General features: G+C 39.2%; 1 protein-coding gene across 1 annotated transcript in view; it reads left to right on the top strand.

Moving 5' to 3' along the window:
• Nucleotides 1-4,807: 4,807 nt before the first annotated feature.
• The window catches only part of TERT (telomerase reverse transcriptase), a gene marked incomplete at both ends in the record, with an annotated part of 29,428 nt that continues 6,685 nt past the window's right edge, over nucleotides 4,808-27,550 (top strand). The window contains 13 exons of the mRNA XM_080611511.1: nucleotides 4,808-5,035; nucleotides 6,095-7,985; nucleotides 10,637-10,832; nucleotides 13,536-13,719; nucleotides 15,143-15,325; nucleotides 16,450-16,611; nucleotides 16,998-17,093; nucleotides 18,972-19,057; nucleotides 21,706-21,819; nucleotides 23,506-23,577; nucleotides 24,389-24,574; nucleotides 26,059-26,185; nucleotides 26,515-26,576. Coding sequence (XP_080467637.1) covers nucleotides 4,808-5,035; nucleotides 6,095-7,985; nucleotides 10,637-10,832; nucleotides 13,536-13,719; nucleotides 15,143-15,325; nucleotides 16,450-16,611; nucleotides 16,998-17,093; nucleotides 18,972-19,057; nucleotides 21,706-21,819; nucleotides 23,506-23,577; nucleotides 24,389-24,574; nucleotides 26,059-26,185; nucleotides 26,515-26,576 — 3,587 coding nt within the window. The remainder of the gene's footprint in view (nucleotides 5,036-6,094; nucleotides 7,986-10,636; nucleotides 10,833-13,535; nucleotides 13,720-15,142; nucleotides 15,326-16,449; nucleotides 16,612-16,997; nucleotides 17,094-18,971; nucleotides 19,058-21,705; nucleotides 21,820-23,505; nucleotides 23,578-24,388; nucleotides 24,575-26,058; nucleotides 26,186-26,514; nucleotides 26,577-27,550) is intronic.

Here is a 27,550-nt window from a genome sequence, read left to right as displayed (position 1 = left end):
CTCAAATCCTTCATCATGTGGTGAGCCTGTGATCTAATAGCCTGATTCTCTCATGTTTCAAAGGGTCTTTCCCTGCCCAATTCTACTTATAAGATGAAACACACATCATTCAAGTGGAATAACTGTTAAATACAATACAGGTTCAACAACCTACCTGGATACAGAAGGAAAAAACAGCCTGGTGAAGAATAAGTCTCTTCCTTTCACACAATTTAAAATCCGTATTCCATGGCACAATTCATTTAGGGAGGTATTTTGATTTGTTTCTTTCCAATTAGTAGAAATAATCAAGTTGAATTATTACAGCAAAATTCAAACTACACAGCTGTATCTAGAAACCATGGTTCTAGATTGTTAAAGGCCGGATTTTCAGTGAAACAGAGTGCATTCCTTTCAGTAGCAAATAAAATGCAATTAAAAAATTCTGAAAGGCAGAATTCTGGTTTCCAATTCCAGTTTTGCTTTGGTCTGTAAGTTTATAAATTAACCCAAATGATTCTTAAATTTCTGTATTGAACTGCATGCTGTTTGTGCAAGGCTTTGTAACTCCAATTTGTCACTGATTGAAAATATTAATTGAATAACCTTGCAGAGCACAGATCTGCTCCTATAGTCTGCAGCTACTTTATGAAGTCTATTGTATCCAGTTCTGATACTGAAGAAGTCTGAACGTATAAATACTTGGGTCCCCAAAAGATATAGACATGTGCCTAACTTCTTTTGTCACAAACTGCAGTCTTTCTTATACTGAAATCCTCCTTACATGCTACTGGCAATAGAAAGGAGTCTTGAAGTGGATATTTAAGTCATGTTTGCGTTAAGGTCTCTTTACACTGTCGATTGTTACTAAGGAGGACTGTTGATTTTAGCATTAAACGTACATAAATAAGTCTTATGCAAAACTGGGGTTGCATTTGCTGTATCTTGCACCTGGTTTTGTTGGAAGCAGCTCGCTCTTGGCTGTTAGGCAAACTAATTTGGGATTCCCATTTCATAATAATAGTTGTGTGTGAAAATTTTTCCTGATATAAATAATTCACATAGCACATTCCCTTTTTCATTTCGAAACAACCAAGTCACTGGTTCTTCTGGAGCAGCGTCTGAAAGTGCAGAATACCATATTCAGGCATTTTTGATGCTTCTCATTTTTGTATGTAGCTGTTGAAAAAAAATCACTCTTGCACCTTTACGTACTGTGAGTTTATAGCTCTTCTGTCTTGCATTTCTGATGACAATGAACTCAGAATACCCTAACAGTACTCATAAAGAATACAATATTCAAATGTTCTAAGTCTTTAAATAAGCGAGACTTTCCAGTTCAAGCCATTGTTTTCTGCGTTCCATTTCCAAATAAAAGACCTGGCATTTGGGATAGAGAGTTACCTTTTGTCATTGAAAAGGAAGGTTGTGAAAAACTATGTAAGTAGGGAACCTTTGGTGATATTAAATGAAATGTTTTAGTTTTTCTAGTTGTGGAAATGACATCAGCTTAACCACACACAGAACCACATTTTTAATGTAGAAGAAAAACTTATATACAAAAGCTCATTGAATGTATTGCAGCTCATGCTGGATTATCAGTATCTGTGATCTATTTAAAAGTTCCTCACTTGTAATAGGATTAATTTTGGTAAGCAGCTAGGTGACTCCCTCACATTCTCATCTTCATGAGGCTTGGGATGGCTTTGGAAGTTAAGATTACAGTGGGCTGGGGTGGGGCTGTTGTAGAATTAACTTGGAAAATGTTCATCTGCTTCTGGAAGATACTCTTGCACAGTACTGACTAGTGTGTAGCAACAGCAGAAGATACTGAGGTGTTTCCAGAAGGGCAACGAAGCTGGTGAAGTGTCTGGAGCACAAATCTTACGAGCAGATGAGGGAAGTGGGATTGTTTCACCTGGAGAAAAGGAGGCTCAGGGAGACTTACCACTCTACAACTACCTGAAAGGAGGTTGTAGCAAGGTGGGTTTTGGTTTCTTCTTGCAACTGACAAGCAACAGGACAAGGGGAAATGGCCTCAAAATGTGTTTCAAGTGAAACAGGATAATCTATTTGTAATGCTAGTCCTTAGCATACAGCTTACAGCTGAGTCATGAGATACTGAAAAATACTGGGAAGGGACCTCAGGAGGCTCTCCAGTACCAGCAGAGCATCTTCCCCCTGTTACAGACTAACTGGGCTTTTCTGATAAACCTGTGTAAAACCCTCTGAGTGAATAAATCTAGCTGTAGGAGCTGAGAAGTAAAGCCAGAACAGAAAGGAATAAGCAGTGTTTCATCTGATGAAACCAACAAACCCTTCCTCAACTTGCTTGAGAATCACTCAGCCTCACACTCTCTGAGTTGTTACGAAGATCCATAGGAGAAAACAAAATTTCATATTGAACCAGGAACTGGTGTTTTTTTCAAGCTGACTGATTTCATAAACTTGGGGAATGCTCCAGCATTATCCCCGAGTAAGGATACTCTGATCAACACCACCTCTTCACTGCCAGCAGGTTCCCCACCCATTCGGTACCAGAAGAGCATTGTTTTTTTCATGAACTTTTTGCTACTGCAGACTCTGCAATCACATAGTAAAAAAAAAAAATAACCCAGTGATATGTAAAGTACTAAGTAAATAAAAATTTCAGGGAGCCAACTGCGCACACAGTTACTGCTTTGTTTCCCATGTAACAAGGTCACGGATGTCACATTTATGCAGAGTGAAATTAGATGTGAATTTGGTTGATGAAGGCATCTTCAGCACTAAAGCAGGAGTCAAAGTCAAAGAGCAATGGGGCAGACTACACCTGAGCTACAAAGAGATCTGTGCCAGAGAGAATGAGTTTGTGTGGAGGTCTCAAAACATAGTAGTCTCATCTGCATGAACAGCAACATGTCAACATATAGGAATTGAGCATGGACTGAACCCATAGTGGCATGGCTTAACCCCAGCCAGCAGCTAAGCTCCACACAGCTGCCCATTTGCTTCCCCTCCTCGGTGGGATGGGAGGAGAATTGGAAGGGTAAAAGTGAGAAAGAAACTTACGAGTTGAGATAAAGACACCTTAACAATTAAAAATAAATAATAATTTAAAAAAAATAATTTGTGAGAACCCCCCCCCCCAAACGACAGATAGGTAAGTAAAACCCAAGAAAGGCAAGCGATACAAATGAAAACAATTGCTCACCACCCACCCTAAGCACCCAATTGCACACCAGTCCCCATGCAGTGCCACCCTCTTTGAACTTCCCCCCCTAATATTCCCCTTCGGTTTCATTGCTGAGTATGACACCATATAGTCTGGGATATCCCTTGGGTCAGTTGGGATCAGCTATCCCGGTTGTCTCCCCTCCCAGTTCCTTGTGCACCACCAGCCTACTTGCCAGTGGGGCAGTCTGAGCAGCCAAAAAGGCCTAGAGGCTGTGTAAGCTCTGCTTAGCACCAACAAACAAGGCATTACTGTTGCTCTTACTTCAGACAGATCTTCCATGGAGTGCTGGTCCTAAAGGGGTTCCTTGGAAGGGAAACTTCCTGGTTACTTCCAGAGGAAATCTACCTTAATAAAGTAGTAATGCTCATTTTAAAACTTCCTTCAACATTTTTCTTGACTGTAGCTCATACTACCCTGAGCATTCTGAAAATACACAGCAAGAATCATCCACTGAAAAGATACTACAAAGCTGACTAAAAATAAAAGCCTAAATCACATGCTGGTTTAGAAGGGACCTTAAAGTTCATCCAGTTCCAAGTCCCTTGCCATGGGCAGGGACACCTTCCACTAGACCAGGCTGCTCAAAGCCCCGTTCAATCTGGCCCTGAACACTGCCAGGGATGGGGCAGCCACAGCTTCTCTGGGCAACTTGTGCCAGTGACTCATGACACTGATAATGAAGAATTTCTTCCTCATATCTAACATAAATCCACTCTTTCAGTTTAAAGCCATTCCCTCTTGTTCTATCACTACACACCCTTGTAAAAAGTTCCCCTCACATACAAAGAGTTCTTGTAGGCCCCCTTTAGTTACTGGAAAGCTGATATATCTCCCTGGAACCTTCTCCAGGCTGAACAAGCCCAACTCTCTCAGCTTGTCTCCATAGGAGAGGTGCTCCGGCCCCCGATCATCTTCATGGCCTCCTCTGGATTCGCTCCAAAAGCTCCACATCCCTCTTGTGTTGAGGACACCAAAACTGCACACAATACTCCAAGTGAGGTCTCACAAGAGCAGAGTAGAGGGGCAGGATCACCTCCTTTGACCTGCTGGTCACACTCCCTTTGATGCCGCCCAGGATACGGTTGGCTTTCTGGGCTGGCTCATGTTCATTTTCTCATCGACCAAAACCCCCAGGTCCTTCTCCTCAGTCTGCCCTCAATCCAGTCCCCACTCACCCTGTATTCCGGTCTGAAGCCATACCACACATCTTTGTTAGCCAGTGCTAGCCCCGTGCCCCACAGCCGCGCCTTCCCACCCGCCTCAGGCCGAGCCCGCGGTCTCAGGAGACGGCGCCTCAAGAAGAAATGAAGGAGCGCCGGAGCTGGACAGCGGCCTCCCTCCCCGCCCCGTCCCGTCCCGCCTCACCTCACCTTAGCCACCGCCCCTCCGCGGCCACGTTGTGGGTCGGTGGTGCTCAGACGGAGCAGCCGCGGGATGATTTTGCGAGGGCGTTTTCTTCATATTTAAAAGTGACTGTTTTCGTTGTTTTAGTCAGCATCTCTCTGTCACCCGCTGGCAGCAATGGCTGGGGAGCGCAGCGCAGCGGTACGGGAGGGAGGGGAGCGCGGCTCGGGGCGGCCCCAGGTGTCGGCGTGCACTGCTTCTTACAACATGGCGGGCACGGAGTCCTTCGCAGCGGTGCTGACCGCGCTGCGAGGCTGCTACGCCGAGGTCGCCCCGCTGGAGACCTTCATCCGGCAGCTGCAGGACAGCAGCTCCGGGGAAGCCGAGGTGCTGCGGGGCGACGACATAGGCTGCTACCGGACCTTCGTGGGGGCGTGCCTGGTGTGCGTCCCCCGGGGGGCCCGCGCTATTCCCCGGCCCTTCACCTTCCAGCAGGTAAGAGGCAGGCCAAGAGTGCCGGTGGCCTGCGTGGGGCCCGGGGTGGCCGTATCTGCGCAGCCCCCGCCGAGGAGCGAGCCCTGCTGGGGTCCGGGCGAAGCCCCCGTCCAGTGGCTGGAGGGAGCTCCAGAGCCGCTGCCTGCCCTTGGAGGGGCTGCGGAAGGGCGCCGCTGCCTGCGCTAGATGGTGGCACCGCGCTTCCTGTCCTTCATGTGTGCCCCTCATGGCTGCTGCTGCCGGGCCCCGCCAGCCCGCTCCAGGCAGCGGGGAGCGGTGTGGGAGCATCCCCCCCTTTTCCTCTCCTGGAGGGTGGGCAAACAAAGCCGTGATGCTGGCGGGTGGGTGGTTAGGTAGCGCAGAAGGGCTGCGTGCTGCTGAGCCCCCGACTCCCTGCGTGCCCTGTGCGGTACGGGGGAGCAAACCGAGTGCGGCCGGGGAGCAACTAGGAATTACAAGTGCCACTTTCCCACTCTCGAGAGGGGAGATACGAAGAGGGAAACCGCTTGCAGGCCGGTGATTAAGCAGAAGAAACTTGCCGGAGAGGGAAGGCCTCTTTTCTCAGAGTTCTAGCGTGCATGAGCAGAACTGCGCGATGGTAGTAAATAAGCTTGCCTTAGAATTGTGAATGAAGTTGTTTAATTGAGCTTTTCTGTACGTAAAAGGAAATGGAAGCCTCAAGAAAATCAGTATTAGTTCCCTAGAGGTTAGAGCCTGTGTGAGCACCTATAGGGCAGAATGACATGGAGGTCTTGGGGGCCGGTTTGCCGCAGGCAGCCAAGGGGCATAGTGTAGGGTGTTTCCTGGGCATGAAATCCACGATCAAAAGGGCAGACGTTGAAAAGACTTCCTTAAAGTCATAGGCCCATGTTGCTGCACGTAAACATCTTGTGTCACACTTGAAAACCCTTCTTTGGTATTGCCCGGGTGGATCACTAATGTCGCTTTAAAACTTGGTGGCTAGGACTTTGTATTTTGCATGTCTGTTTATTTAAATTGTGTGTTGTGGTTTATGGAAGTGTCAGTGATAAAAGCTAATTTTCTTTTTCTGTCCTCAAGTTATCCAGTCAGAAAGAAGTTACTGCAAGAGTTGTTCAGCGACTGTGTGAAAAAAGAAAGAAGAATGTCCTTGCATATGGATATGCCTTACTGGATGAGAACAGTTCTCATCTCCAAGTCATGCCGTGTTCACGTGTATGCAGCTACCTATCCAATACTGGAACGGAAACTACTTGTACCAATGGCGTCTGGGAAACACTGCTGAGCAGGATAGGGGACGATGTGATGATGTATTTAATGGAACATTGCGCAATCTTTATGCTGGTTCCCCCTAGTAATTGTTACCAAGTTTGTGGGCAACCCATTTATGAACTTATTCCACATAATGTACACTCACCCTCTGCGTTTGTTAAACAAAGGTTTTCAAAGCGTAAGCGTAATAGGTTGCTTGACTATATGCAAAAAAGGCTCATGTTTCATAGACAGTATCTTTCAAAGTCACATTGGTGGAAAAGCAGACAAAGACTTGATGCTAGTGTCTCCAGCATGGGAAGTAAAAAAAATAACAAGATACGAAGCTTAACGCCCAGTTCCCAGTATTCTGCAAAAGCTGTTTCTAAAGCAAGCAGACAGATTAGAATGGTTACTGAGCATCTGGAAACACAGAGTAGCTCCAGTTTGTATTTGTCAGCCACGGCACCATCTTTAAAAAGGAAGCTTAATAGGGAACAACTTGAAATTCCAGCTAAGAGAGCAAGAGTAGTGGAAAAGGCTTGTAATCTCACTCCTGCTGTAAACCAAAGTAGTTCTGAGAGATGTGGAACTGGGCGTGTGGCATCACATTCTGCAAGTCTCATTAAAAAAAGGAATATTTCTCAAAGAAGTAACAATGATATGTCTGGTCCTTCTTTAGTTCACACGTCTCGTGACAGGAAGATGTTTGTGGCACGTAAAAGCTCTTTTTCACGAGAAGTTCAGAGTAATGAACTTTTAAAGTCCAGCACTGCAATGCAAGCAGAATCCCATAGGAAAGGAGTGGAAATGAATATGGATGAATCTCAGTCAGATTCTGTGCAAGTTAAACCTGTGGAGGGTATTTCTTCGAAATGCAGAAGGCAAGAAAGTCCTGTAGGTCATTTGGCAAAGAAGTTACCAAATAAGCTCTTGCGTTCTGCAGTGTACATTAACAAGAAGCTGCTGCTTTATTCCCGCAGGAGTTTCCGGGAATGTTTTCCTAAATCGTTCTTACTGAATCGCTTGCAGGGCTGTCAGGCAGGTGGAAGGCGGCTTATAGAAACTATATTCTTAAGCCCAAATCTGTTGCAGAAAAATCACAACCGAAACATGCTAAATCGCAACTGGAGAAAGAAGAGGTTGCCCAAGCGCTATTGGCAAATGAGACATACGTTTCAGAAGCTGCTAAAGAACCATGGAAAGTGCCCTTACTTAGCTATCTTGAAAAAAAATTGCCCTGTTCGGATATCTGAGGCCAGTGTAAGAAAAACTGAGCTGCCTTGTGGGGTAACTTTGCCTGGAGAAGCAGAGGCTCACAAACAAGTGGAACAGTTTGTGAAAGAGCCTGCTAAGCGTGTGACAAGCAGCAGATGTGAATCTGGTCACACTAATGTGCCAGACAATTTATATGCTCATCTTGCAAAATCTGTGCATGGGAAGACACAGAGTGAGGAGCAAAACCCAGGAGAGGTATGTGAGGCTGCCCTCAGGAACCTTCTCAAGCAGCACAGCAGCCACTGGCAGGTGTACATCTTTGTGAGGGAGTGCCTGGAGCGGGTCATCCCCACTGAGCTTTGGGGTTCAAACCATAACAAGTGCCAGTTCTTAAAAAACGTGAAAGTATTCATTTCCATGGGGAAGTTTGCAAAGCTTTCATTGAAGGAGTTGATGTGGAAGATGCGAGTGAATGACTGCATGTGGCTTCGTCTAGTTAAAGGTACGTCGTATATTGAAGAGCTAAATGGTGGGGGGTGTCAGATGTCTGGTATTCATGTTTAAGGTGGGAAGGGCATGGTAGTGAATCTGAGTTCAGAGTAGTTGGTTCATTGGTAATAACCATAGCTGAGAGAGCAAACTAGTAGTGTTTGTAATTAAAAATGGAAGAACACTTAAGCCTGTCTTCCTTCCAAAACCTGAAGTTTTCATTGTTTTCGTTCATGCTTTTTGTATTTAATAGGATGACATTTTCATAAACATGAATTCAAAACCTGAGCATTTCCTGAAAGGATCTTCCCCTTCCACTCCTACCCTCCAAATTGCAGTAATTCTCAAAATTCATTGAAGCATCACCGAAGCACTCAATGAACAAATGCAGTCTGCCTGTTGGTTACGGTGAGCCTTCAGAACAGACTCTAAAGGCAGATAAAAACACTTCTAACTGCATGTGTCCCTCTGCTAATGTAGTGAACCTTCATCCCACAGTGTGTTTGGGTTTTTTGCCACTCATGTCAACCCTGTGAGAAAGATGTGAGTATGGGACCCATGCAATGTGATGGTTGCCCATCATCTGTCACCTTTCTAGAGCCCTTCTCTATGAACAAGAGACCCTTACTGAGCACTAGTTCAGGTTGGGTAATTGGTGGAGCAGAGGTCACAAGACTGAGTGGTCCCTGGCATTAGCTGATTGCTCCAAATTCTGTGTGAAACCCTTCAGTTTAGTCCTTGTTTCAGATGGCGGGGTAAATTTTGCTTCTCTGAAGAAGTCTCTTCAGACACTGTTCTAAGACTTAAATTCAGGCTGAAGCTGTGGTTCTGTGGTTGACTCCTGCAGGATCTAATGCATGCTGTCATTTTTCTGTGCTTCCATTCTCCATCTGTACAGTGTGGATTGCACTTCCATGACTATATGTTTGCAGTACTTTTTCTTTCCTGGTAACATACTTAGCTCCTACAGCAATGTGTGCTGAAAAGGGTATTGCTTTTTAAAAGGTACAGTAAGGTTCTGAGATTACTAAAGGTTCTTTGTAATGTAGGAGGAGAATAAAAAGTCTGATGTTTGAGAACTGATATGAAAAATGGAAGAGGTTACACTTCCATAAGAAACTGTCAATTCTAGCAGACATATTAATTCTTTATTCAGAAACTCAAAACCACGCTTTTTTAAAATGCTGAGCAGTTAAATATTTTAAAATGTTTTTATTGTAAGATACACATTTGGTTTGTAGCCATTTGGAACATCTTATCTTAAAAAAATGTCTCTTATCCTCTGACCTTATTCCAGGAAAAGCAATGCATAGGCTTGATTTTAATTTTCATGAAACTGCTCCCTTGTGTTTGAATTTCAAAGACACATTTAATTCCTTTGCTGCACTGTGGGCGTTTGGGTTTTTTTCCTCCAAAAGTAATAGTAATGGTTACTTTTCATTTCCCTGAATTGTAATCATTTACATCTGTTGTTAGTAACTTAGAAAACAAAGTTATCTGGTTCCAGGACAGCTACTTAACAACATCCTGATTTAATTTGTGTATCATCATTGCTTATTGCAACTCTTAAATTGGAGAATTTTCTAACAACCATTTTATTTTTTGATTGATGTTAGCTGGCTTGTGTTGAAGTGAGCACTGATGTTATCTCTTTATGGTAGTCTTGGGTGCTTTAAATGCATGAGAATGTCTCTGTCCTGAAGTGCAACCCAAACAGGGTAGGGAACTGGAAACTTACTTCCATTTTTTAAGTTTGAGATTTGAGCCTTGGCTGTGTTGTGTCAAAATTAAACTGGTTTAAACACATTTGTGCCGTAATCGTTATTTGTGCTTTGCAGCTAAGCTAATATTTCTGTATAATTCTGTATAATTTGTTGCATTTTGCTAAATTCTACTCTTAAATTTAATTAGGAGAAGTATTATTGGAAGTTGGCAAAAATTCAGTATTGTAGCACAGGGTTTTATTCCCTATTCATCACAAATCTATGGTCTTAAATCTGACAGCAGCTGGGAATCTTCTGGGTTCATAATTTTTGTGCCATCTAAATGTCATAAGTGCTGATGGACTTAGGGTGATTTTTTTTTTTTTTTTCCTTGTTTTGACTGCAGCAGTAAGTTTTGTATAGGATGTCTGAAATAAAGCCTAACCTTAACATTAATTTTCATGTAATTGGGAAATCTGAATATCATTCTCATCCCAAGTCAGCCCAGTTCAATTCTGTTATTTTTATATTTAAACCTAAGTATTTTCATTCTTTTGCCTTTTCTAAAAAACGTTTTATATTGTAGTAGTCTGACTCCCATTTTACCTTTCCCTTCACAATAATCTTGCCACAGTGCATTGAAAATCTTGCGCAATCAACACTGGGGGAAGAAAGTAAATCTTTGTGCTACTAATGGCATGTATTCATATCCTGTATCTCAGTTTGTCACTGCAGATTAGTTTTGATGTTTGTACTTTAAGCTTGGGTCAGTCACATTATTTAATGCCAGTGAAAATTTGGAGTGGTATTTGTGCAATTGTTTGTATTTGCTTTTTTCCTTTCCATTAATGTCAAGCTAAGAAGAGTGTTATGTGTGGGTTTTTTTGTTTGTATGTTCTGTTTCTTTACTAATACAAATAGCTGATAATTACCGTAATTACCTTTGAATTGTTTATTGAAGGTGATCACTTTGTTCCTGCCTATGAACATTGTTTCCGTGAAGAACTTTTGGCTAAATTCCTATACTGGCTGATGGATACCTATGTTATTGAGTTGCTCAGATCATTTTTCTATGTCACCGAGACCACGTTCCAGAAGAACTTGCTTTTCTACTACCGAAAGTTTGTCTGGGGCAAGTTACAGAGCATTGGAATTAGGTAACATTAGAAAACGAATCAAACATTAATAGAATATGTGGAAATCTCATGTTTTGTCCTGTAAACTTACAATTCTGCTTTCATTTATTGCCCATTTTTCCTCCTTTTATTTGCTTAGTGTCCTAAAAGAAAATGCAGTCTGTGATCGTAATGTGCACAGCTTGTAAATTAAGAAATATTCTGTGTGAGAAAACTGATTCAAATTTAGAATTCTTTGGTAGGAGAAGAGAAACCTTTGCAATAGTAAAATCCATTATGATGAGGTTTTTCTTTTGATAAGTTGATTTTTTTACACCTTTTAACAGTCGGTAAAGCACAGCAACAGAATCCCAAAGTAACCTTGGGAAAGTTAATTTAAAAAATACTCAACTTCAATTGTTTTAATTAAAACAAACAAAGCCAAACTTCTGCTGAAATGCTGTAATACTCTGTTCAGGAATACAGGCAGTAGTCTTGTGTTTTGAGGATTTTATTGAAGTGAATATTTTATTTTATTGAATATTTATCTTTTGTTTATATTTTATTTTATTTAATATTTATCTTTTGTAGTGCAGCTGTGGAATTCCATGCTGCTTTTTTGGTCTTAAAAATGCATGCATGTATTTAAGTTAGGTCATTATTTAAGATCAAATTCAAAGCAATTAAGTCAGAAAATATGAAAGATCTGAAGACAGTTTTAATGAACAGGATTATGCACAGACCTCCATAATTCATATCTTCGGGGTTTTCATTAGAAACTGTTGGTGTCTGAAAGTGCTTTGGAACTGTGCAAAATGAACGTACCTCATGTCTTGTGTTTTAATGGTTCTTTTCTATGGAGAACTTTTGCTTTCACAGTGGTCTCTTGGTCTGCAATGTTATGTGTGTGATTTTTTCCTCTCCTGCCCCACCACTCTCTGATTTCAGCTTTGATATCTGCAGTGCAGCTTTTCTGCATATGTGTTTGCACTGAATGGGGTCTTGATCTCATTTGCATTTGTAGCACAGAGTATGCAATTTAAATAGTAGTAGTAGAATATAATTTTCAGTCCCACATACTGTGTTTGTCTGATCTTCAAACTAACAGCCTTAGTGTTGCAATTAGTGTTTTATGTTATTTTAATGTACCTTGAAGGCTGCTTTTGGCATAAAGTATCATCAAGTACTAATTTTTACATATTAGATATGCTGTTTTGTAGAGGAGTATCTGTTTAAAAGAAAACAAATATTTTTGGGTTTACCCCTTTTGTCGCTATTACCAGTTGCCCAGAACAACCCAGTGTGTAAAGACAAGGTGCTCTGAACTCAAAAAACCCTAAACTGGGTTGATCTTGTTTCTTTTGATTTCCTCCCCACATACTTCCCTACTGTGTAGGAAGCTCCACCTCACTTTTGACTTGGAAAGTCTGTGAACTGCAGATTACTGGAAGGTGGGGAAGCATCCCAAAGAAGTGCTGTGCTGTGTGCCTGCCGAGGGTATCCTGTGAGTTCAGGGTGTTTGCTGTTGGCTAGAGGATACATAGCTGTATGGAATTAGAGTCTAATCCCAGCAGCTGTACTTACGCTTCACTCACAGCACTAGGGCTTTCAGCACTGCTTTTTCAAGTGTGAAGTATAACATGACGTCTCCTGCTAATCTGTTGTACTACAAACTGCCTGCTTCACATGGGAGAGAAATTGGGTGTTAGAGATACAGTTGTTTAGGGCTACCTCGGCCATTTCGAGGCTTTCCATGCCCCATCCTCTTTTACACAGCCAGTGTTTCCAGGCATTTGTCCCACTTTTTTTGTGGGGATTTGAGTAGTCTCACTTCACTTCCCAGGGGAGTATCATAACCACTAGGCTGTAGGGCTTTTTGGAATGGCACGTTTTGTCTTTCTGAGCAATACAAGTAGCAGGAGATCGATCCAGGTCTTTTACATTGCAGCTAGGGCATGTTAACACTATGTGTTAACTTAAAAGCAAGGGCTTTTTCTCCACCTCCTTTTCCTGATTCATTGCATAGAAAACTGTTGATTAAGCTACACTGAACTGTAAATTCTGAGGGGATGTCTGAGGTGGAAGCACACTTCCCAGTAAGATGAACTTACAGACCTCAGAACCGTGACTTGGGAGCCTTCCATTCTTCATTATTAGCTGACACCTGCTCATCAGATCAATTCTTCTCAATCATGTTACTGGATATTTAAATACCCCTATGTTGTATATGTATCCTGGTATCTCGGTTCACTGTAACTTTTAGTGAGTAGTAGGTCCACTAAATGCTGGGAGTGGAACAGCTCATTATAGCGTGTAATTCCTTCCCTGGATCTTTCTTAACATAGTTTTCAGAAGGTTCTGCTCAACTTTGTTAATATCTCTCAAGTTTATGAAAGCATGAGAAACACCCAACGTCCTGTTGTTTTGTATAAAATATGTCATAATGTTCAGATGTATTCAGCTAATCTGTGCTAAAATTTTCATTTGTGTTAATTAAGATTTGGTTTTAATTATCTTAATTTGCATCAAGCAGAAATGAGTACTCTTTTCCTTACTGTATTACATTGTCATTAAGATACCATGAAATTGTTCTGAAATTCAGATTTCCATGTCACTTTCTGCAGAGATTAGTATTTGTAATTATCTTCTTAGAAAAATATTTCGCTTCAGTTATTATAACGGGATTAAATGTTTTGACTTCCTGCCTTTCCTGTTGCTTACACTAAATGTGTATTTGTATTTTAGAAACCATTTTGCCAGAGTACATCTACGTGCTTTATCTTCAAAGGATATTGAAGCTATCCGTCAAAAAAAATATGTGACATCAAGGCTCCGGTTCATTCCCAAAGCAAATGGTTTAAGACCCATAGTAAAAGTGAGCAGTGTTGTTGATGCACGAGCATTCAGCAAGGAAAGCAGAGAAAAGAAGGTTTTTATTTTCTTTTTTATTTTATATGTGTTTGATGCAGGCAGCTAATAAAGCGAGTGAGCTTTTTTGTTATATAAAACTAGTTTTAACATGTTGAACTGGAACATTCAAATTAGAATGACTGAATGGCTTACTTGTTGTTGACTTCTCCCTTCCCAATGCTTAATTACCATTAGCCTTCAATTCCAGAATCATGTACTTCTGTTTGTAAGCCTGTCTTAAAGAAGTGAGTCTAGTGGAATGGCATGTCCTATTAGGGTTTTTTTTTCCTCTTCTCTTTCTATTCCTTTCCTTCAGGTTTGCTAATTGTCTGGTTGTGGTAGGCATCACTCACCTATGAGAGCAGAAGGACATAAATCCCCATCAGTATTCTGAACTAACATGTCATATTTGTTTGGCACACCGGAAGGTGAGGCATGGATAAGTCTGTCCTGTTGGGATTTACCTGAATACTGATGGTGTATGTTGACTAGTTGGCTTTGGTGCCAGGTCAGCCCAGAGGGCCAAATGGTGAATTGGGTATGTTGCAGAAGGTCCAGGAACAGCAAGGAGGTTGGATGAAGCACATTAGGGAGGAGATACGAAAGAAGCTGGGAATTACTGCAGTGTGGGAACAGAGGCAAAATACACAGTGCGCAGACTAATCTGTTTAACAGGCCAGTTAACCACAAGGCATAGTGGGAACCTGATTTCACTGTCTTGCATGACTGCATTAATTGTTTTTCCTGAAGGCTGAGTCCCATCTGGTGCACAAGATTGATGTTCCCCAAATGGATGATGATAGGTTAATAGCGTCTTAGTGCTTACTGCTCCGTATGTGATTCCCAGAGACCAGATCTGAAGTGTTACGTTTTCATAGTCTTTTTGTGGCAGTCAGACTATCAGATTTGAAACACAGTTAATTCGGAAATAGCTGCGGTGCTTTACAGGTGCTGTCGTTCCTGTAACAGATCTGGCGTAAAGGACAATATGAATATACTGAAGAAGATGTAGGTTCAAAGTCAACCATGGCAGCTGGTCAAGTGATTTGAGGTAACCTGTCTTCTCTGGAGCTGAGAGGGAGTATCTGTATCTACTGAAAAGTGGAAGCAATAGACTCCTGTTGGACAGTGCTGACAAATAACTGAGGACACTGAGGTTTTCAGCTATTAGACAGATCTCAACTGTCAAAACTAATCACAAGTCCATCTGTTTATCTCCTTAACTATTACCTTGATTTCCAAGAGTCAGGTACAGAGGCTGTTTTGTCATTTGCAGGTTTTTGCTGCAGCTAAATTCAGACTTTCTGAAAACTGCAGTTGAACAAAGTAATATAGTAAACACATAAATTTAATCTAATTTTTCATCTAAGTGTGAAATCTGTGTATTGCACAGAATTTAACATGTTTCAACATACTTTAAGGTGATTCTCTGATTTCTGTAGGTGCAGCAATACAACACTGAACTGAAAAATCTATTTAGTGTGTTAAATTACGAACGGACTATAAACAGAAGTTTTATTGGCTCTTCAGTGTTTGGGAAAGATGATATCTACAGGACATGGAAGAATTTTGTTACAGAAGTTCTTGAATCATATGATGAAATTCCTCATTTCTACTTTGTAAAGGTATGTCTTTTTAATTACACGTTCAAACTAACTTCAAAGTCAACTTGTGCAGATACTTCTGTAGCTGTAATAGCTGTGATCTGACTGCATAATTATTCCATTTTCAAAATAAACTTTTGTGCATACCTAACACAGACTCTGGTTTGGTTTTTTAAGGTGGGGTTTGTTTGGTTTTTTGACAGGAGGTGTCCCTGCAATAGCACTTCTTTTACTGTATTTTTCTGTCTATGTTTGTCGTGTAGCACATGTGCTGGATTTTTGTAGTTACCTTTACTTTGGAAAAAAAAACAGGACGAAGATGTAAAATCAGTTATGCTTTTTGGGCCATCTTCCCAAAGGAAAACCAGGAAAAACTTGCTATGCATATGAGTGCTTGTCTTATCTCAGTATATGAAGGAGTTTCTTCTTAACACCTTAGTTTTTCTGTTATGTCTAGCAGGCAATCTTTTGTGTTTGAGCTCAACTCATAGCTTTGAATTGGGGCAGGTTATACAGATGTGTATAAGTTACAGAAATTTATATACGGTACAGTGGGGCTTCTCTCCTGTGCTTTCATATGTCAGTTGTCACCCTGTCCTGACATTACTTTTAATGATTGTCTTGTTATCCTTCAAGTCAAAAAAATCACATCCTTGACCTAGGTCTGCTAAAACTGGTTTCTTCAGAAGGTTTTGAATTTTGACTGTGACACGTAAAAGCAGAGGTAGGATTGTGGTATGAGCTTTAGGAAAGATAAAACATCTGGGTTTGCAGCTTTCCAGAAGCCTAAGATGTCACCTCCATGATCATATGGAGAGGAAGATTTCTTAAAATATTTAAACATACAAAAATATCATCAATAAACTTCAGTTAAATGATTGAAGGTTTGGTGTTAGATTTAACAATTTTGCTAAAACGGATAGTTACCTCTTGTAAGGCTATACTTGTCGATGAGTGAGGAAAGGTTTTGCAGGTAAACAATGAGTTTCTGTTTTGTCACAGATTTGGACTGAATGATGCAATAATTACATTCCTATGTGATTTATCCTTCAGTCTTTTTTACATACTACAATACTCTTCTTACTAACATAGTGTTTACAGTGATATTGATGACTACATAATGGAAGATACTTCTTCTATTTCAGGCTGATGTGTCCAGGGCATATGATACCATTCCTCACAATAAACTTGTGGAAGTGGTTTCACGGATCTTAAACCCTCAGAAAAAAACTACCTATTGCATACGACGCTATGCCGTGGTTATGATTACTGCAAGTGGAAAAGCCAGGAAGCTCTATAGGAGAAGTGTATGATACGCTGATTTTCTTCTACTTACTGCTATAAATAGGTTTTGGTCCAAGCAGTATTTTTGTTTATACCTTTTTTTTTTCTTTTTGTCACAATATGCATTAGGCAATTACTTCATAAAACATTTGTTAATAGTGTCAGATATTTTTCAGAGGTAGCAAAGCTTTTTACTCTGTAATTTTTACATTTTTTACTCAATGTTTGTAAGTATAAACGTAAATGTATTGCAGAAATAGAGGTATGTGAGGAGATATTTTAACAATAGCAGAACTGTTGGATTAAAGTAATGGAATAAGGCTGGCCCTTTGACCTTCACTGAATAAAAGAGTCTGGTACTGAATTTTCTATTGCTTTTGTAATTTTTTTCTTTACACTCAATATACAGGTTTCTACTTGGCAGGATTTTAAGTCCGACATGGAGCGCTTTGTGTCCTACCTTCAGGAGACTACCTCATTGCAAAATGCCATAGTAGTTGAACAGGTAAATATTGGGAGGCTTATTTTCAACTGAAATAAGAAAGCTACAGAAGAATTGGAGGAAGACTGGATATTTTAATTGAACTGTATATATTAGGTGATGACACCACCTGTTTTCTAGTAACCCAACACCTTCCATAAAAAGATTTTTATAATCTCTTCTTTGATGTTTATAACAGGTTCTCAGTGTTCAGTGGAAGGAGTGCACCAGGCAAGAAATCTGGCAAAATGTCCTAGACTTTTCCCAGATTTTCTCATTGTTGCCTCAAAATTTCATTTTAACCATTATTTTCCTTTTCCTTTCCTAATTCCCTTGTTTGTTTCAACAGTTCTCAAGTGGAGAATTAACTATCTAATAAAGAGGGGCTTCAACACTTGCTATCTCTAAAACAAGCAGAAGTAAGGATGAGCAAAATGCATTCTAAGCTAAGTAGCTGAGGAAATAGATGTGGTATCTTGAATACCAAACTACACAGAATAGAAAAATGACTTAAACAAACAAAAAAAAACCCAACCCAAAACAACCAACCTGCCAAGGTTGAGAAAAATGAGCTCTTCTTCAGAGGACACTTTTTACAAGAAGCAAGCATCCTTCTGTCATTTTGATTCTTGTGTTGCAGAGAACTGTACTAATTCCAAATGATTGTGCTCAAGATTTCCTTCTGTGCAAGGAGCATGACAGAGAAAGGCATAGAAGTTGGCTTTAAGCTCAGTCAGTTTCCTAATATATTTTATTGCTTGGTATCATGGTGTTCCATGATAGCAACGTACAGTATTCCTGATCATCAGAAGACCAGGCGGGTATTTTCTAACAGCCTACTTCCTCTATTTTTCTTTTTTTTTTTTTTTTTTCCCCCACAAACTTCCTAATGGAAAATTTTAATTTGGGGTAATTTATGCTTATACAGCTAGAATGAATTCTTTATATATATATCTGTGGATGTAGGAATAGAATATACAGTGTGGGTGGTGCATGATTCTATGATCCTGTAAAGTGCAGAGAGCCTAATGAGTGCATGAATGAAAATAAAAACTAGCTGGATATCTCATGATGTGTGTGTAGGTTTTGTTTTGTTCTTTTTTCCATGAACAGCAGCATTCTATTTCAAAATATTTTGCATTTGAAAACAAGTTGTATGTCTGTATGTCATTACTTTAAATTGTTCTGAGGACAGTGTCATGTTGGCTTGGGTGTCTGTACCATGGGTGTATCACATTAGTTTTTCAATGCAAATAACCATGATTTCATGTGGGTCTGTCAAAAGCTGGATGCATTTGTCTCATGTCTAATCTATGCAGAAGAAGTAATTTTACTTTAGTTCTTTTTGTTAAAGGGATTTAGATTGCTGTAAATGAATTTTTTATTACACAACTTTTAATACAAAAAGCTTCATAAATATTGGGTGGGCAGTAATGCATGGAATTGTTGGTACTACATGGCAGAGAATGTTTTGCAATAGAGCTCGCAGGTGAGTGTATCTGTCCTTGGGGAGAACCCTAAAGAACATGACAGTTATAGACATTGTCCTACGGGATAGAAAGTGGTCAAAAGAGTGGGGTCTCATACATAGTAATAATCCGGTATCTTATGCCAACACTTAAAGTTATTTAGACATTAGAATTAATTGTTTTCCCATGTAACACCAATCAAAATTGCTTTTCTCCTAAAGGAAAACAGGAAAAGAACTGCACCATTCACTTGTTGGATGAGAGCAGCTTTTTAGTGTTTAATTCAGACCTTGGTTTTGGGTGGGTTTTCTTCTTACCTTAGGAATTCGAACTGCTACAGTCTAACCTTCCATAAAGGTTTCTAAGTGTATATTGTGTTTTCATTTTCAATACCTGTCTAAAGTATAAACCTTTTGTTTTGTTGTGTTTCTAGAGCTTAAGTTTAGATGAGACAAGTTCCAGCCTATTTACTTTTTTTCTTCAAATGATACATAACAACATCCTGGAGATCGGGAACAGGTAAAAAAGAAAATAGTTTTTCTGTCTTTGTTGTGTTCGGTTCTTTTCATTCATTACACAGAATCACAGAACATCAGGAATTGGAAGGGACCTCAAAAGATCATCTAGTCCAATCCCCCTGCCGGAGCAGGAACACCTAGATGATGTTACACAGGAAGGCGTCCAGGCGAGTTTTGAATGTCTCCAGAGAAGGAGACTCCACAACCCCCCTGGGCAGCCTGTTCCAGTGTTCCGTCACCCTCACTGAGAAGAAGTTTCTTCTCAAATTTAAGTGGAACCTCTTGTGTTCCAGTTTGAGCCCATTACCCCTTGTCTTACCATCGGTTGTCACCGAGAAGAGCCTGGCTCCATCCTCGTGACACTCACCCTTTATATATTTATAAACATTAATGAGGTTTTTTTTTTTTTCATTTTTTTTTTTTTCTGTTAAACAGAATACTTTGAATTGGCTCGGGGGATTTTCAGTAGCTGTCTTTTGAAGATTTTTATTTTGCATGTATTTGAAATCTGTTTTATCAGTTTAAACTCCATAAAAGCATGAAGAGTGTGGAATAAAATTTGTATTGAATAAAATTTCTCTTTCACACTTGGATGATGTTAACTATACAAAGAATTCTTTATTCTAGAGATATGTAACTTTCTGCATTTAAAACTGCAGATGTAGTTCAAAAGAAAAATACTTTTAAAATGTTGGGATCCATAGTGATAAAAGCAAGGTAACATCCAGGCAATCATGCAAAAGCCTTGTTAGTCATTTACCTGTAATGCAAAATTAAACCTTTTCTGTGTGGACTTGCTATTGGGCAATTTAAAATGAAAATATAAGGCATTAAGAATATTAATTAAAATTACTGGCAACTCTAAAATTAGGAATCAGATAGTACAGAGGGTAGTAACGCAGATTTCTTGTGTTCCTAGAGATACTAATTTGGTATTTCTCATCTGCTTTTGCCTCTAGGTGGCAAATGTGTATCACACATGGAAAGCGAGTACTTACATGATCTTTATTTGTGAATTCAGAGTGAGGTATATTAGAATGAATGGCTTCTTGCTCTTGAAGAAATACCTTTACTTAAAATACTTAATCTCACAGGGTTGTGTGATGGGGAGAAAAGTTTTCAAGCAGGCAAATAGAAGAGCCTTTATAGGTGGCAGAATCATGAGACCGCTGATGTGGCCATTAATAAGGACTGACTAACATCAATATGTTTAATGAAAGTTTAATGGTTTTAAAGAAAGCACACCTTGACAAAACCAACTCCACACTTATTTAAACTCAGTCTCAGCTTGGCTGAAAAAATACTCTTTGTCCTGGGAGGAATTTGTCCTTTTTAAATACCTCATTCTTATTTAAAAAAAAAACAAAACACAAAAAACAACAACAAACCAAAACCAACCCAAGCTGCAGTAAGTTTAGTAAATGAATACACTCTTTAACTGATGGTTCTCCAAAAGGCATCACAGTTAATATTTACTTGATGTTTTGATAAACGTGCTAGAAGGAATACTTTAATACCTTTTAATACATTTATCAAAAGTCATTACATTATAATCTAATATCTCGCTGCTTCAAAGGAGTGTTGTGAAAATAATTCCCTCGGGTTTTGTGTGGCATGTTCATTCTGTTGCTGCCAGCATAGAAAAATCCACAAGTTAATGGGGAGTTCTGTCTTCAGTAGCTTACCTAGATGTCATGCATTACTATTACTATTACTATGTGTGGTCTTACTGGCTTTGTATAAGTAACAAGATAAGGGAAGTAATGAAGCCTCCCCCTCGCTATGTTTGTGTGAATTCTTTGAAGACAGGAGAAACAAATAAAGAATTACGCTGCTGCAAAATGACAACTGACAACTTCAGTGAATTTTTCAAGTAGGCCAGGGGGGTGGTTGAGTGTAATTACAAATAATAGGGGTTACCATTTCACAGGATATAGTGAATTTTTTTCCAAATTAAAAGTAAGATAGCTTCATGCCTGAGCTGTTAAATGAGGAAATAAATGTGATTTAAAGTGTAGTTGAGATGCATAAAACCAGATCATGTGCTCTACTGGGCTAAGTTGTCAGAAATTTTCCTGAAATTAAAGTAATACTTATTTGGGGAAAAAAAAAAACAACCAACCAACCAAAACCAAAACAAACAAAAAATACAAAACCAAAAAACCAAGAAACTATTTCCCTTAGTCAGGTCATGCTGTGCAAGTATATACAAAGAACAAACACCTCAATAAATAAATAATAGTTTGAAATATTTCTCCAGTGCACTTAGCTTTGAAACAAATGTTCCTGTACAAGAAACAGTGTAAGATGCAATATAAAGAATTACAAAGCTTAGATGAAGTGTGGCTATGCAGTTGAAGAAGGAAGGAGGCATTGTGGTTTAAGATAACTTATAAAATTTCTTTCATTTAATAACAGTTGTTTACTGGAGTTCGTTAAAAAGAAAGGAATATATGTATTAATGGGGTTTTTTCACTGTTTAATGTAAAACTTCTGGAGCTGTATGTAGGTTAAGAAAAAATTTAAGGCTAACCAGCAAGCATGTAGTCTGTCTTATTGACACGTATATGTTATACTTGAAAAAATAAGTGAAAGTTTAATGGAATTATTTATTGCAATCTTGTGTGTTTTATCTTTCTTTTGTACTAGGTACTACGTGCAGTGCTGTGGAATTCCACAGGGCTCCATTTTGTCAACCTTACTTTGCAGCTTATGCTATGGAGACATGGAAAACAAATTGCTCAGGGGGATACAGCAGGATGGGTAGGGATGCTTTGTTCTTTACTGAGTGCTCTGTTATAGTAATGCATAATATATAAGATACGTGTTAGACATTTTCTGTGAAGTTTAATTTTGAATTTCAGCGATTTCCAACTGTCCAGTCAGAGTGTAGTACACACAATCATCTCTGCAGCTTCTGTGGTGGCTTTGTGGGGGAATTTGCTTGTTTGTCATAAGATGGGAAGAAGACTGCTGAAAATAAGCTTTCCTAGATCTGTGGGTAGGAAACTTGTTCTTAAACAGAGCACAATATTTAGGGATGCTGTAGGGTCTGACAAGCTCTTCTGTGAGAAGTTTATGGTTTCTTCCACACTCATTCCCACAACATCTATGGTCTTTTGTCCTTAAATGTTGTTCATTGCAGGCTTTCTGATACTCCAGTCTTCTTTCTGCCTGAGGGCTTTCCAGTCCACCATCTGTAAATCTTAGCGTGTTATGAAGGTCACAGCTTTATTGCAGACTTTTTACAATGCATATTGGTTCCTGTTTGAAACCCTGTGTGACTCTTTGTACATCTTCTTTGTGCCTTGCTCATGCTTGCTTCTTCAGAGCTCGACAGAAAGCTAGCCTCTATTAGCTGTAAACTTTTGGGGTCCCTGAGTCCCGGAGTAGCGTCTTTAGGCATGATCTGGACCCCGAAGTTTGTCTGTTTTCCATTGCTATGAATTCTGTCCTAAGAAAGAAAAAAGAAACTAAGAAGTATGTAGAATACTCCAGATAAGTGCATCTGTCTGGTGTCTCTTCTTGGGAGGCTCTCTGGGTAATGGAAATAACTCAAAATATAAAACATTTCCTACTCAAATAGTGGAGTTCTTCTCATAGGCTTTAGAATGCAGTGATCATATGAGTCTAAACAGGTATATATTTCAACGGATGTTGTTTATACATAATGAAATTATGAAACCAATTCAGAAGAATTCACTCTTTAATGTAGCAGCTGCTTTTATATACAGCAGATTTTGGAATGTTACTTAGGTCTCTGTGGAGTTAATTTTGGTTGTTTCATTTGGCCTTTAAGTAAAAAAATAATCTGGCTGTTGACTTGGCTTTGCAAAAGTGCAGTGATGTGATCATTGTGATGGCAATGCTCCTGCTTTGAAGAGGAGACTGGACAAAGTAATCTCCAGAGCTTCCTTTCTCTGATGCATTAGGCAGGATTTATCAGACAGATACCAGCATGCCTGGGGCCTGAATTCTGTTGAAAACTCCGGCCTTTATAGTGGTTGATGGTAGTCTGTTTTACATTTGAGTTACAGCTTCACAGAAAGGTTATTACATGGTAAATGAAGATACAAAGTTAGAGTACATCAAAAATCTAGTATCTGTGTCTGTATACCTGGTATTACACCTCTTTTCTGTGTTTTATTGGGTAAGATACTTCAAATTCTCCCTCGGAAAAGTGTAAAACCCTGCATCTAAGAAGCTACTATGGAGTAGTTTGTGTACCATAAATTCCTGTCATGTTTCATATAGCCAACCACTTTGCTTTCTTATTTATTTATTTATTTTTTTTAAGGAAAGAAGCAGTACTGATTTGGAGATCATATTAGCCTCTACCTTCTTGTGAATTAAAATGGGCATGTTGTTGCTCTGAGGAGTATGACAAAAATGAGAAAGAATTCCATATTAAAAAAAAAAACCCTAACACCAATTTCTTATTGATTGCAGAGTCCTAATACGTCTCATTGATGACTTTTTGCTGGTTACACCACATTTAACGAAGGCAAGAAATTTTCTAAGGTATGCTATTAAAGCCATAGTCTTCATAGTAATAAGTGAATGAACCGTTTAGTTCATTCTTTTTCATCTTCATACCTGCTTGCCCATATAGGTGTGTTTTATGACTTAATAATCAAGGGCAGTTTTGGAGTCCTTTTCGGTAGTCTGTGCTTGGGAAGAAATGTAATAGCTGCTTTCTTGATGATTAACTAAAAATCTGTTGCAGCTCAGATGGTGGGGGATTCCTGCTGAATTTTAAATTAGGGACCCAGCTACTGACCTTGATGGAGATTCTAGCAGCAATTAGCAGTGCAGACTAACCAAAGTACCTATCAGTTGTCTTTCAACACCATTTTTCCTCAAATTTTTAAGATGTCTTAGTTACTTTCTCAAAATGGTTTTATTGGACAGGTCTGCTACTACCTTCTATTCTGTTCTTCTTTCCCTAGGGAAAGAATGCATTTCATCAGATAAATGAGGTTCCTGTTATGTGGATTCTTCTTGGTTTTGTTAACTTTCAAAACCAATACCTTTTATCTGTCTTCTTCCAGTGATTTTGATCTCAGTGGTTTCTGTGAGTGTGGTTTATGTTTCCTGCTTTAAGTTCTTAATTTGTATTAATCTTTGAAAGTTTTTCTCCATTATCCTCATACTCTTCAGCTTACTTATGTATCAATTTAACTCTGATTCAGTTTTTTTTTATTTCTAGCTGTGTTTCGTAACCTAAAGAGTTGGTTGTTGTTCCCTTTATTCTTTGGTTTCTGTCATTTTATGCAAGATCATATGTGTCTTATGTTGTTATTATACTTATTACTGTTCATATTTGTTTTAGGACTCTAGCAACAGGTATTCCTGAGTATGGCTTTTTAATAAACCCCAATAAGACAGTCATGAATTTTCGTGTTGATGATATCCCAGGATGTTCCAAATTTAAACAGCTGCCAGATTGTCCTGTGATCCCGTGGTGTGGTTTATTATTTGATATGCAGACACTTGAGGTTTACTGCGATTACTCCAGGTAAATAGAGTTGTATACTCCACTGTCAGCTTTACAGTATATTGTACTTAATGTGAGAAGCACAAGGATGTCTTGTGAATGGTGTAGTTGAATTCACTGCAAAATAGATTTTACAGTTCTGTTTCTTATACATTAATCTAAACATTTTATTCTGCTGTGCAGCCTGCTATTTTCTTCATTCCATCCTGATGGAATGTATGTACCATTAACACCATTGAATGTAGCACAGGTCCCTAATGACCAGAGGTCATATACTGTATGGTGGCTACATGGTTCTGAGAAGGTTTATTCAATCACCTCAGTTTAGCTTCTTTCACCATTACTGTGAAACTGTGTATGTGTGTATGTGTGTGTATATATACATATATATATATAGGCACTGTATTGTGCCTGATATTATATAGCTGTAGTTAGTATTCTGAAATTGTTGGTTGTTTTTGGTTTTTGTGGCTTCCTAATCATGGGATTAATTTTGTATGGACTAGAGAGACTAGTAATCCTTTCAGCATCGGAGGTGTTCCCTCTGGTAAACTCCAGATGGTAGTGTAGGGTAGAAGTAACCTCTCTTTAAACTAGCAACCTTAATTATATACATACACAAAGCAGTCTGAAGTGACATAGAACTCAGGACGGGACAATGTATCCTACTGAAAAGCTCTGTAGACCCTTTACGTAGACTACTAGAGATGGCATTAGACATTTGCTAAAGATTAACAAAATAACCACAAACCTGTTTAAAGAGAAGGAATATATTGTTATGTTATTGGTCGTGTTTAGTATAACCAGCCCATGTATACATTTAAGTGGGAAGTTTGACAGAGGTTTTCCATCACCAAAGTGTTGAAGCTCTTTAGGAGTATTCCAAAACAGAAAAGCTTGGACAGTTTAGGAAAGGAATTTATATGACATGATTTTCTGTAAGAACAATTAACAACGAGATTTATTTACTAGTTGTGTGTGTGAAAGAAACAGTTTATGTTGCTGAGGACATTGGTGCTACTGGTCTGGGAGACACTACTCGGAATCCTGAGGTGTTTGTTACAAGAGCCACTTTGCTTTTCATAAGCTTGACTTAAGTAACTGTTAAACAAGGGTGAACTGAGGTGACTTCCAGCCTCAGCTCCTGCATTGCATGGTTCACAGAGTATAACTTGGTTGTCACTGGAGTCATTAATAGTGGTCTGGCTAGACCATGTGTTCTAGAAATGTATCTAGTTTGTGTTTGAGCTTATTGGTTTGGGTTACTTAGCAGGGTGAATTATTCAGCCCTGCAATGCTGAAGTCATTCCTTAGCTAACAGCCTTAATGCCACAGTGTCTAGTCTTTCTAAATTGGATTTAGTTATAGTCATCTCTTGGCTACTGGCTCATTGATTAGCAGGCATTGTCTGTGACATGAGAAGTTAAATGCTTACTTTGCAGAATTTAATTTAGTCTGTTAGCCCATGGAGTTTAACTATTTTTTTTTCTTCCTTTTTTTCCTAGTTACAGCTATACTTCCATCAGATCAAGTCTTTCCTTCAATTCAAGTAGAACAGCTGGGAAAAACATGAAATACAAATTGACTGCAGTCCTCAAACTGAAATGCCATTGTTTATTTCTTGATTTACAGGTGGGAATATGCAAATGCATGTTTGGAAATACTTTAATTAGTGATAAAGATAATTAGAAAGGCTTTGAGTTCTGACATAAAAAGTTGATTTTGAGAGGTAATCCACATAACTTGGAAATGTTGACATCAACTAAAATGTGGGGTCTCAGCACCTTCCAGAACTGAGCCTTCACAACATTGTTAACTTAGGTACATAAAAGAAATCTTTGAAGTTTAGCATAGAATTTTTTTTTCTCTAGATCTCTAAATCATCTCAGGCTGTTGAACTTGGAACAAATCCTATTGTGACACCAGAGTATTCCTATAGCTCTATTTCTGTTCTGTTCTAGATCAACAGCCTTAAAACAGTTCTCATTAACATCTACAAGATATTTTTACTTCAGGCTTACAGGTAGGTCACTGTCTTCTGCAGTAACTCTGAATATTTCATTACTTTTTCTTGACATGTGGAGGAAGAAGTGTGCTGTGTAAATGTAAGAAGTAAGTCAAGTTATTGTTTCAACACCGTTCTTAGGTAACTATTAGATTCAGGATACAGGATTGTATTAATGTCTGTGTTTATGTGACACTTAAGTAAATGCATTTTCAGTGCCTCTTGGTATTGACAGCTGACCTCAAGAAAAGCAGTCTGTTTTGCTTTAGGAGGATGACAAGAAGTCTTATCACTTATTAATCAGTTTATATTTAGAACTTTGTATCTATTAAAATCATACAGAACTTTGACCTGTATAACCTCACATAAAGTGAGGTTGCATTCCACCAAGTTAATTTCAGTTTCTTAGCTGCTGATAAATGTCTTAATTGCTCCTTAGCTGGTAATACCTTGGGGTTTGTGAGCTGTTCTTGAACAAATAGAGGAAGTGAATGTTTGAAACAAGGAGAAGGGAAAGAAATAAAAACGGACAACTAATTTAGGAGAAAATACTAATCTCTGTACATCAAAAACCTTGAATGATAGGCAGCACCAAGAAATTTTTTATTAACACAAAAAAGGTATAAGAGGTGCTTCCCTCTTCACAGAAATCTGGTGTTGCTTTTTTGCTAGGCTCATACTTTTTAGGGAGTGACATTTCAGTTCTGTTCTTAAATTCAGCTTGGTCCACGTTCCACCTGTATCATTCTTGTGTTCAGGAAGTGTAATTGGACTTGTCTAGTACAGCTACTCGTGTATCAAACATTTAAACTTTGTGTTGTGAGGCACTTACGGTTTTTTCTCTGATGCTGGACATGATTACTTAGTTACTTCTGTTTGCTTTTATGGGAACACCCTAACAAAGGTCTTTAGGTCTTTAGGTTAGAATACCTTTAAAAACCTGTCCACCATGCTACCAGCATATCAGGTTAATTTAGCCAGTGAAGGAGTGT

This window comes from Psittacula echo (genome assembly GCF_963264785.1).
Source record: "Psittacula echo genome assembly, chromosome: 2".
In the NCBI taxonomy this organism is placed as follows: Eukaryota; Metazoa; Chordata; class Aves; order Psittaciformes; family Psittacidae; genus Psittacula; species Psittacula echo.
The sequence above is the reverse complement of the archived record's forward strand: the minus strand, read 5'-3'. Positions and strand labels throughout refer to the sequence as shown.